General features: G+C 38.6%; 1 protein-coding gene across 1 annotated transcript in view; it reads left to right on the forward strand.

The window, feature by feature from the left end:
* frmpd4 (FERM and PDZ domain containing 4) overlaps positions 1-12,500 on the forward strand; it is a 119,194-nt gene that overhangs the window by 5,926 nt on the left and 100,768 nt on the right. Inside the window, exon 2 of the mRNA XM_056465984.1 lies at positions 3,811-3,932. Within this exon, the coding sequence (XP_056321959.1) occupies positions 3,883-3,932 (50 nt within the window). The 5' untranslated portion in view covers positions 3,811-3,882. The remainder of the gene's footprint in view (positions 1-3,810; positions 3,933-12,500) is intronic.

The following is a 12,500-nucleotide window of genomic DNA, read 5'->3' on the forward strand; positions in this document are numbered from 1 at the left end:
ATCAACTCATGTTCATTGAAAAGTTAGTAATAAACATTTCTACACCAGTATTTATGTGTGTAAAGCATCTGTGTTGTGAGAAGACCTTCTCATATGATATGTAAGTGACCTGTACAGCTTTATTGTAGACATTTCCTCCGAGAATGACGTCGACTGAAACTTTGTCGTACACCACGCCCACCAAAAGGAAACCCTTGTTAGTGGATACGCATGCCTGATAAAGGTGACCTGTACCAAACCGAACCGTAACGTACAGTCAGTAGAAACGAGCCATAAGTCGAGGCTGAAATGCAGAGTGACCGTGCTTTCGCAGTAGCTGGTCCTAGGCTGTGGAATGCTCTGCCCCTCTGTATCAGATCTGTTCATCCCTGTCTGTTTTTAAATCTAGGTTAAAAAATTACCTCTTTGATTTGGCATTTTATCAGTGTATATTGTCTGTTTTAGCAATAATTTAATAATTTTATATACATCTGTTTTAATTTGTACTGTGCAGCACGTTGGTCAACCTCTGGCTGTATTAAACAGTGCTATATAAATAAAATTGACATTGACATTGCCATTGACACAGTGGGTCAGTGGTTAGCACTGTCGCCTCACAGCAAGAAGGTTGCTGGTTTGAGTCCCGGCTGGGTCAGTTGACATTTCAGTGTGGAGTTTGCATGTGTCCCCGTGTTGGTTTCAACCAAGTGCATTCAGATTTTCGGTTATGGCCCAGAATCTTAATTTCACTGCATCCCTAATTATTCTTATCTAAATGGTGTGTTAATAAACTAATGGTTTAACAGGGGTGTCAAACTCAGTTCCTAGAGGACCGCAGCCCTGCAGTGTTTAGTTAACACCCTTTAATACACTTTTATACACTATTAATACACTTACTTACAATTCAGTTCGGTCTGCTTTAATGGCCGTTTCCACTGTCGAAAGGTACAAAACAGTGAACCGTACTGTACCACATTTTGGGTACCCTTTCAGAAGGGTACCTAGTAGGGCTGCTCGATTATTGGAAAAATCATAATCACGATTAATTTCTCACAGTATTTCCTCTAATATTTTTTCTTCTGGAGAAAGTCTTATTTGTTTTATTTCGGCTAGAATAAAAGCATTTTAAATTTATTTTAAGGTCATTATTATTAGCCCCCTTAAGCAATATTAGTTTTGAATTGTCTCCAGAACAAACCACTGTTATACAATGACTTGCCTAATTACCCTAACTTTACCCTAATTAACCTAGTTAAGCCTTTAAATGTCACATTAAGCTGTATAGAAGTGTCTTGAAGAATATCTAGTCTAATATTATTTACTGTCATCATGACAAAGAGAAAATAAATCAGTTATTAGAGATGAGTTATTAAAACTCTTATGATTGGAAATGTGTTGAGGAAATCTGCTCTCCGTTAAACAGAAATTGGGGGAAAAGGGTCGCTAATAATTCAGGAGGGCTAATAATTCTAACTTCAACTGTATACATGCAGTTATGTTCCTCCCTGTAAATAAACACAATAGGATAAAAATATGAAACAAACGGTGCTTTAAGCATCTTCACTGAAAGAAAAAACCTTTAAGGGATTTTGTCCTTTTGTTGTTTGATTAATGATTAAACCACTTTCTCCAGAGAGCTCGCGATCGCGTCTATGTCTGAAATATCGAACTTCTTGAGTTGATGGTAATAACGTGCGCTTGATTATTGAAGTGCTTCTGACATCTGATCCTTTCAGAAACAGACAAACGCGAGAGTGAAGCGCGAAAAAACAAAGGAGCTGATGATTCTTTCAGCAACCTAACAGATGAACAAACTGCCATGTTGAACTATTATCATCATCTTCTGGTTTATTATTAACTCAGACTGACAGAATTACTCTCTAACAGAGGTTACATGTGCTGGTGAAGATTACAGACACAGATGAGAGGTTACTGTGGGCTATATGTTGTGTGTTGTTTTGAACTCAAGTAAGGACTAAATGTCTGCTGTGTGTAGTCTTTCTGTAAGTGGGAACATATCAGAGACTGTAAGGGGCTGTATGTGTTCATTTATGTTCATTTATTATTTATTTATTAATATAATTACAGACGTTACAGCAGGCTATTTCACATTTCACAATCATTGATCTGCAGTTATAATCAACTCATGTTCATAGAAAAGTTAATAAGAAACATTTAGACACCTGTATTTATGTGTATGAAGTATCTGTGTTGTGAGAAGAGCTCTCAATTGATATGTGAACGACCATACAGCTTTACTGTAGACATTTCCCTTGAGCGAGAATGATGTTGACTGAAACTTTCTCTCTACTATTGGTACCCTTTTAGCAGTGGAAACGTAAGCCTGATAAAGGTGACTCATACCAACCCGTACCGTACCGCACTGTACAACTCAGTGGAAACGGGCCTTTACCTGCAGGTATTAAGCCTGAAGGATTCAATAGTTTGATTAGGTGTTTAATCATGGTTAAAGCTAAAGTGTGCAGAGCTGAAACAGGAGTTTGACACCTGTGTTTTAAATGAACTACTATAGTCTTACTACTACTCTCATGGCTACTAGTCGACCAGGAAAACCTTTAGTCAAAGGCAACCCTAAAAATACACTTCAATGAACAGGCCCGTAGCCAGGGGGGTTCGGGAGGTTTGGAAGACCCACCCCTCACTGACAGAGGTCCTGAGTTTGTCCCATAGATGAGCTCATTTGTGTTATTTTGACTGCCGTGCCATCATGGTGAAAATAAGCCATCAGAACAGGCTTTAAGAACAAGCAGAATCCTCTGTTGGCTGTCGCTTCGGTGTGACTTCAGCTAATCAGTTTTGGCCAATGCTAACAAATATTTTTCATCCAGCTGTGCAAGAAAAACATAACATACTCTGCATTGTTGAGAACATTTTACAAGTTAACTTTATTATAAATCTTGGACTGTGAAGCACCAAAAGCAGACCATATTAAACCTTGTTTGAATACTATTGTGGCCTAAAATAATCAAAAAGTGTGATTTATGATGACCATCCGACAAGCTAATTCAGATAGTGCTTAAATGTACTAAAATGGAGTATTTAAATTTCATAATAGGTAGAAAATTAGGGGTATAATTGCAAAAAGGTCCACTTTTGAGAAATAAGAACCACTCCTTTAACCAGGCCGGCTACAGGCTTGTTGAACATATACACATAGATATCACCCATATACTGTATAACTGCAGGTTACGATGCTTATATATAATAACTTCATCTGTTTAAAGATACTACTTAATTAGTTAAAAATTAAGTTTATGGTAACTAATGCTTTTCCAGTTTTGATTGCAATGCAATAATGTGCACCTAGAGCTGCTTTGGAACAAACAATTCATTGCTATGCAAATAAACTTGATGTGGCGCATTGCGCAGTAGGTAGTGCTGTTGCCCTCACAGCAAGAAGGTCACTGGTCGAGCCTCGGCTGGGTCAATTGGCATATCTGTGTGGAGTTTGCATGTTCTCCCTGTGTTTGCGTGGGTGTCCTCCGGGTGCTCCGGTTTCCCCCACAGTCCAAAGACATGCGGTACAGGTGAATTTGGGTAGGCTAAATTGTCCATAATGGATGTGTGTGAATGAGTGTGTATGGATGTTTCCCAGAGATGGGTTGCAGCTGGAAGGGTATCCGCAAAAAACATGTGCTGGATAAGTTGGCGGTTCATTCCGCTGTGGCGACCCCATATTATAAAGGGACTAAGCCGAAAAGAGAATGATAAAAATCAGTGGGCTTGATTTGAAATGTCAGATAATTGGCTGTTGTGTGATGTTTCTGGCTGTTTCTCTTGATCAATATTTTTATTTATTTATTTTTACAGCCACAGGACCAAATCCCCCTGCTGTCCGCCGCCGGACCCTGGGAGTTGGGCTCCTGCTCAGGGCCCCTCCCAATGGCTGGGAGATGTCGCTGTCTAGAGAGGGCCCGAGACTGCTACGTTAAGTGAGTAAATTGTGCATTCAGCACTCCTCCCACTGTCCGTACTACTTCATCACTAGGGATGAGCAACTTAAAAGGCACCTATTATGAAAAATGACTTTTCTAAGGGGTTTATATCCAGTTGTGTGTCAGCCGTGTGTGAATATCTCCAGCCTCTAATGGTCAACATGAGTTAATTGTATTTGTTCTAATCAGACTTAATAAAAACAGTCTGCAGAAACACTTTGATTGACATTCTCCCTTTGTACGTGTCATCAGAGGGGGAAAGCCCCGCCCAATAGTGATCATCTTTCTCTCATTAGCATAAACCAATCCTTTAGGGTGGAGATATCAGTCATTTAGGGGCGGAGCTTACATATTTCTAGAGTGGATCTATCAGACCTTAGAGTGGCGATAAATTTAGGGCGGAGCTATCAGTTCATTAGAGCAGGGATATCAGTAATTTAGGATGGCGCAATCATACTTCTAGGGCGGAGGCTTTCAGCCATTTTTTTAAGAAGAACCAAATCATGCACCGCCCTACTTTTTTATTTTATTTGTCTCAGTTTCAGCACTGTTTCAAGTGGATGTATGTACATCATGAAAGTGGGGAAAAAAATGAAAATCTGTCATGGCAACTTTAAATATTTGATGTTGCAGTGATATTGCTGTAAATTTCATGTTGTAAATACAACTGTCCCTCTTCCCAACAAGGAAAACCAGCAATAATCAAGAATGCATGACTATTTGCTGTCATGGCTTTGCAATCAAACAATGTTATTATAATAGACAGGTTCAAATGGTCCTGGAAACCTGGAAAAGTCATGACATTTCGAAAAGGCTTTTTCCAGGGCTGGAAAAGTTTTGGAAAAACAAATAACCTAAAGTGTTTTGGAAAAGTCAAGAAATTGTTTATCAAGTGTCTGTGTACTTGAATATATTTAAGATGAACTTGACTTATACTTGACACTATATTTGATGGGTAAACTAAAAAAATAAAATAAAATGGATAACAAAGCAATAACTTTAAATAAAAATAAATCCAAAGCAGTTTTAGCTTTGCCACTCTTTCACGTCTGCTTTTCATCGTAATTCAAGATACATTTTGAGTGTCGTGTCCAGAAACAGTATCTAACTGCCGAGGGAAGATCATGTGGTGCTAAAGGCTAAATTGTACTAATCTTAAGTCTTGTGAAAACAACATTATAAAATTTTCACGCAGACAGCAAGATGCTTTCTAAAAACTATTTTACAGTTATAAAAAATAAATAAAACTACATGGATTCACATATTTTTTGATATGCTGTAATTTGAACGTGCAATTTTTCTATTTACCAGGAGTACATAGACATTACATGAAAACGAAACAAGATCGTGAATGTTTACATTAACGTTTTGGAAAAAGTCATTAAAAATCATGGAATTCTAGTAGTAAAAATGTGTAATAAACCTGAGAGAAGTCTATGGGGGCAAAAACAGCTCCCAACATAACCCAAAGGATAGTCCATTTGTCCAGAGTGTTGTGAATATTTTCAAAATATGAGTCAAAATATTTGTCAGTAAAAATCATTCCATATGCTGAAACACAGAGAAAGTTGCGGACAAATAAGACTAAAAAACACCCCAGAGTGGATGAAAACGACCAAACAGCACACAAGGGTTAATCCAATTCATTGAAAATGTATTGTCTAATTCAATGTTTATCAACTGGTGGGTCGCGGAACATTTTCAGTGGCTCGCAGAGTGTGTGGTCAAAAAAACAACAGTTTAATTTTTAACTTATTTTGCTTATACCGGACTTTTATTTTGAAATGCGCGCACAACAACCGTACAGTTTGACATGTGAAATTTCATTTAATTATAGCAACAAATATGTCAAAGCGCAAGTACGACCTCGAATATGTAAAGTGTATATTTACATATATTGACGACAAAAAAGGCTTAAAACCTCAGTGTGTTATATGTAGTGAGCATAGAGTGTAAAATATATGGACGTAGTATCCGTGACGTCACCCATAGGTTTCTGAAGAGCGCAAAAGAAGCTACAAATAGGCGTGGCCAACCGTCGCCATTTTGTTCGCGCGTCATCGCACCCACGGCGGGATACCAAACAAGGGCAAAGAGGCGGAGAGTGGGCGGAGCTACAGACACCTGCTGGCACTTTGCTTGGACCTGGCAGACAGACTTTACTTTGGGAGAAACGCTTGATACTTTATTACCTGCGACTCGTTTGTGTTCTGACCACATGTGCTTGGCTGTGCACTATATCAATAAAGTGTTTAGACTTTTAAAAACACTGTAGTAATACACTGAGCCACTAGACATTGTTCTTATGATGTTTTTCTACAGGAGGAAAACGCGAATTACTTCCAAACACTTCAGATATAGTGTGTGTTAGTAAATGCAGGACTATTGATGAACTCCAGCATAACACTGTATGATAACGCTTCAGATGACTGTTCTAGAGCCTACAGATAATCAATCTGTCAGATTCTGGAGTGCTTTACGGGTCTAAAGAAAAATATTATGATAAATGATCTTAAATAAAACAAATACATTTATAGAGATGGTATATATAACTTTACTCACATGGAAACGAGGCCACGTGAATGGTTTGTGAGCACAATTAAGTGCACACAGCATCCCATATCATCTGATAATTGTAAGAAATAAGTCCAAAAGGCAGCTGACTGTGTAAAGCCACATAAAACAACACAAAAATACGATGAATATGCTGAGATCAGTGGCTAATCTGCGGATTCAGCTGAGGTGAAGTGACGGCGACCAGCGAGACCTAGCTGTCACTCAAATGGCCACGCCCTTATTATGCAAACTTAATATAACCTAAAATAAAGGAATATTGGATGAGTTATAAAAAAATTCACCCCCCTCACAGTTGTCATGGAGGGTAATAATAGCTATATGACCCAAAATCGTTCTTTGTACCAGGCTGTAAACACCTTTTTTTCTGCCTGTAAAGTTGGCCATTCTAACAGTGGGCTCAATTGAAATTGCTCTATTATGGAGCCAGGACTAGCGGAATTTTGATGAATTGCAGTTTCAGTTACTTCCGTATTGGCCTCCCGAGGGAGAGCGGGAGGTTGCCGCTTGGTAGTGAGGTGCTTTCTCACGAGCATGAAACCTCCTGAATTAAAACAACATTTAGAAAACCAAACATCCCGGTTGCAAGGACGAACCTGTGGACTATTTTCAAAGACGACTCCAAGAGCTGAGGGCATCACAAGTGCATACATTTAGTTAAATGACAGCAATAAGATATTGTTTATTTGTAAGTCTTGGTGATTTTCTTATTATTTATCTGTCACTACTTGTGAATGTTAACAATAAATACAAATTAATTATTATTTATTTGGGTCCCGGCTTGATGACCATGCAAAAAATGTGGGTCCCATGGCCAAACCAGTTGAGAAGCACTGGTCTAACTAGTCAAGTATCAAAGTAATTGCAGCCCTGGTAATGTGTAATCAGTAACTCAATACATTTCCTAAGTAATCCACCCAGCTCTGTCCGTTTGTGTGTCCCGAATACTGATGGTGTCCTCTCCGCACTGCACACGAGTAGCAGGGAAAAACACCAGATTTAGAGCGACTCCAGCTCTGATCTGTTGAAATCTAGAGAAAAAGAAGCTTCACGCAGCGCTGACAGGCTGATCACTGAACATTTACATGCTGGAGTCGTGCGCAGCCTTTCTGAACTGACACTCTGGGCTGATTTAGAGTCTTCATTTGGCCACAACTTTCTGTACATTTCTGCAAGTCAAATGGATTTTGCTGGCGAATATTATTTTGACACATATTTTTGGGGAAAAAGCTTTGAAATATTTAAAAATCAGCTATACACACACATTTACTCCGCTTATGTTGGCTGTTTTTGCTCCATTGATTTTCATTATAGTCATATTGTTTGAATGCAAAGCCATGACAGCATATAATCATGCATTCTTGATTGTTGCTAGTTTTCCCTGTTAAGGAGAGTGACAATTAGTAGGGCTGGGCGGTATATCGGGTTCTGGAGATATATCGATATGATTCCCCAACGCTATGCGGTATTATCCAATATCGTTCATATCGATGTGGTTTGAGGTCACATGTGCGCTAAACAGACCACTCCAAGGTAGCACGCGGGCTCCACTTGTGAGCATGAATGAATGAATGATTCACTCCATGAGTTGAACAAAAGATTTGTTCAAAATGATTGAATCATTCAAGAACGACCCATCACTGACGGGACATGGAGGAACATGCAGTGCCGGTGTTGTATCAAAATCTGACTCAGACAAATCGGACATCCCCAGCGCATGTATGCATGTCACACAGTGCCTGCTGTCACAGCGGTTTATCAGGAAGCTTATATCACTCATTTCTTCTGCAATGACAGCAAGAATGAGTGTAGAAGCCTTGTCAAATTGACAAGCAGCACCTGAATGTGTTCAAAAGAATTAAAAATGCCAAAATAGGACAAATTTTATAGCGCATTTCGAAAGTGTAAGCAGCTCATATTCACTGATTATAAGTTCAGTATTTAATACACGACGCTCTCTTCTTTACATTTACATTATAACACATTCAGCTCTGCGTTCTGCTCTGTTATAATGACTGTTTACATGTATATGCTGAACCAGCATTTCATCACAGTACAGTATTTCGTTACTCCTCATATCTATAGTCTATTCGCTTTCATCTGCTTATTTAATATCTAGTAAAACAAGTTTAGTCAAATTAAAAGAAAAAGTGTAGGACTTTTTACATGGAGTGAAAGACTTGCCTTCAGATATCTTCGACATATGTGCACTGTTTAATAAGTGAAGTTTTCAAACTAATTTCGAGAGGAGCACGTGATATGATTGACTGCAGCTGGCCACTCATCTACATTCACTAGTTAGCCAATCAGATTAACCCCAACTCACTATAAGTAGCCTAGCTAGAACTACTCTCTTATCTTCGTTTTCCGAAGAAACCCCCCATCCACCCCTTCTCCTCCTTTTTTCTTTTACCACGGGGAGCTCTCGAGAACCACCTGATCTCGTACTCCCCTCATATGCTCTATGGACCAGGCGGGAGCCCTGGGCTCACCTATCTCCGAGCTCAGGGTTCTCTCCCGGGACAGCATGCCAAACCTGCTAACAGTTGTCAAACAAAATCTAAGTGTGAACTCTTGAATTGTGCACAATACACACATGTAAATGTGTAACTAAAAACAAATACAGCTGATCTAATTGTTGTTTATAAATCACACAACTGTGGTGTACAGGATTACTTATAACAACACTGCACTGAAAAAAGTGTTGCATGCAAAACTGTTGCAAACAATTTATTTGTGTTGAATTTAAACAAACAAATTAAATTTAGCAATGTTTAACTTAATTTGTTTGTTTAAATTCAACACAAATAAATTGTTTACAACCACTTAACGTAAAATTATTCATATTTGAATAATTTTTTTTCAGTGTGTAATTATGACATAAAATACTGTGTTTCATATTTACATTCAGTGTGGCTCTTTTCTATCCTACAATACTACTTGTTGTGTTACTAGTTAAGCGTGTTCCTTTATTGCTCTGACAATGTAGCTCTGCTTTCTATGCTTCTGTTTACTTTGTTCTTTGCACAACAGCACAGTAGAGCTGTGTATAGTGTTCAGCAGGAGAAAACCCTGTACTGTATTTATTTATCAAAGATTTTGTGCAGCTGTTATTTTTGTGCAGCTGTTTATTTGTAAACAGGAAGGGAAACACCTGTGTTTGAATTATATTTTTGTAAACAAATGTTTAATAAAGTTTTAATAAAAGCTTTAACTCTCAAGTAACCATTTATGGGAGAATACTGGATATATATATTGCATACCGTCAAAAAACCCCCCGAGATATTATTTTTTGCCCATATTGCCCAGACAATTAGTAATTTTTATTGTTGATCATCAGTTGGCAGCAGTGCTTTCCAAAGTAGGGGCCACGAGACAATGAGGGGGATCACTTGGTAATTTCCAAAAATCTCATATATGTTATTAAACTATTAGAATGACCATATTTTATCCATAACCTGCAGTATATAAAAATAGTATTTAGTAATTATATAAAAAAACAACAACATTCAAATTAAAAGCCATCAGCCTTTTTTGTTCCATTGGATTTCCACCCCTGGATATTTTACATTATGTTAATGACACAGCAATAGCGTCAGTAGCAGCAGATTGATTTTACAGCACAGAGCACTCGCATACATTAAAAATAAAGGCCACGACTGAACATGGAGGAGGATCTCCGAGTGGTGGTCTCCAAAATTAAAGCAAGAATAGACTTGTGCTGTAAACATTGTGTCTCATTAAGTGAGATCAATTTTAAATGAAACAAACTAATACAAAATGATGCTATGTTGTTATACTGTTGCACTATTTTTGTGTTGTCAATATGCTCATGTTTATATAGTTTTTATTAGTGTGTGTGTGTGTGTGTGTGTGTGTGTGTGTGTGTGTGTGTGTATACGGTTGTCTGCAATGTTCATTCATTCATTTTCCTTCATCGTAGTCCCTTAATTAATTAGGGGTCGCCACAGCGGAATGAACCGCCAACTATTCCAGCATATGTTTTACACAATGGATGCCCTTCCAGCGTGAACAGAGCGTGAGCCGTGTGTGTTTTTTCCATTGTACATGTTAACAGATTAGAGCTTTCATAACCACACGCAGAAGCAGCGTGTCAGTGCGAGGCGTGAGCGTCGCTGAAGCAGCAGTGCCGCGATAGTTTCGGCGCTGGGCCTAGTTTTGCCGCGCTGCTCACGCTCAATTAAAGTGACAGTGCATTGATAATGACCAAAACACATTGAATGACAGTAAAAAGTAGCAATTTTACCCAATAAATTCATCAATAATATCCACTGATTTATTTATTTATATATATATATATATATATATATATATATATATATATATATATATATATATATATATATATATAGTCAATCAAATGAACTTAAACGATTAAAAACGGCAAACAAATATTTATTTAGGCCCAAACTACAAAACCAAATGTAAAACAACTTTAGTATCAGATTTGCTTAAGTTGCACACTAGTTTGATCATGGATAAATATCATTATAACTATATTGTATTATAACCACAGGCCTACATCATCCTGACAATCACAAACCAATTGATGTATCACAGGCGATTGTCTTCTGTGCACCAGACATGAATGACACTAGAGCTTGAGAAGCAAACAGTCCTGTAGGATTGATATAATTTGTAAAATGAAGACTTGCGGGTTAAGGAAATAGCAAAGGAGGAAGTTTAAAAAAAATTTATCTATAGATAGATGGGTAACTATATAGAATAGACGGAGATAGATTGATCTGTGCAGCAATGTGAAAGGCAAATGCCTGCGTGCTGCTTCAGCTCTCCATACGCGCTGCTCACACCCTGCTTGCACTTGTGGTGTGAAACTTGTTACACTACGGCCAATTTAGTTTATCAATTCCCCTATAGCGCATGTGTTTGGACTGTGGGGGAAACCGGAGCACCCGGAGGAAACCCACGCCAACACGGGGAGAACATGCAAACTCCACACAGAAACTCCAACTGACACAATGCTAACCACTGAGCCATCGTGCTGCCCGTATGCAATGTTTGTATGTTTATAACCCCCTTTGAGGATAGTGGGGGTCGCAAGTCACTGGAATTGTTATTTTGGGAGTTCAAAAGCTTGCGAACCCCTGAGTTACAGTGCAAAAAAGCGTAGTTTCTAGCTTTTATATGGTCTATAGCAGTGTTTCCCAACCCTGTTCCTGGAGGCACACCAACACTACATATTTTTATTGTCTCCCTTATCTGCCCCATTAACTTTACGTTTTGGAGTCTCTTCTTATCTTCTGCTGAGTTGATTCAGGTGTGTTTGATTAGGGAGAGGTTGAAAATGTGGACTGTTGGTGTGCCTTCAGGAACAGGGTTGGGAAACACTGGTCTATAGTATGAGCGAGAGAGACCTTTTGCGCACATATCTTGATATTTCTGAGAGAATCAAAATGCACCCCTCAGCTCACAGTTAACACAGTAGTGTATTCCTGCACACACACTGTAATCTGCTGCTTTACTCCACTGCACTCCATATACAGTAAAAGCCAGACACTCTTCAGCACAGGCTGATCTAAAGGGTTAATGCTGACAACTGATGATCAACAGTGTAAATGATAAACGCTACCTACTGTATAATCAAGTATGCATGAATATATGCTGTCATGGCCTTGCATTCAAAAAATGTGATTATAATGGAAGTCAATGCAGTTAAAAACAGCCACCAAGGGTTAAATATAAGAGAAGAAGCTTCATGCTGCGCTGTCAGGGTGAACACTGAACATTCACATGCTGGAGTCGTGCGTCAGCTTTCTGAAGTGGCAAACAGGTGAAAGATACTAATGCTGCTTTATTTCTGCACTACTGACGGGAGAATAAGGAGATCTGAGGCTCTGAGCTCACAGCAGAAAACCCGTCTGTGCACTTTGACTCCTTTCTCTGACTTATTTTTATTTTTGAGAGCATTGATGGAGAACACCAGCGTTATTATTATTATTATATCTGCTT

The sequence above is a fragment of the Danio aesculapii genome, chromosome 9, assembly GCF_903798145.1.
Source record: "Danio aesculapii chromosome 9, fDanAes4.1, whole genome shotgun sequence".
Classification (NCBI taxonomy): Eukaryota; Metazoa; Chordata; class Actinopteri; order Cypriniformes; family Danionidae; genus Danio; species Danio aesculapii.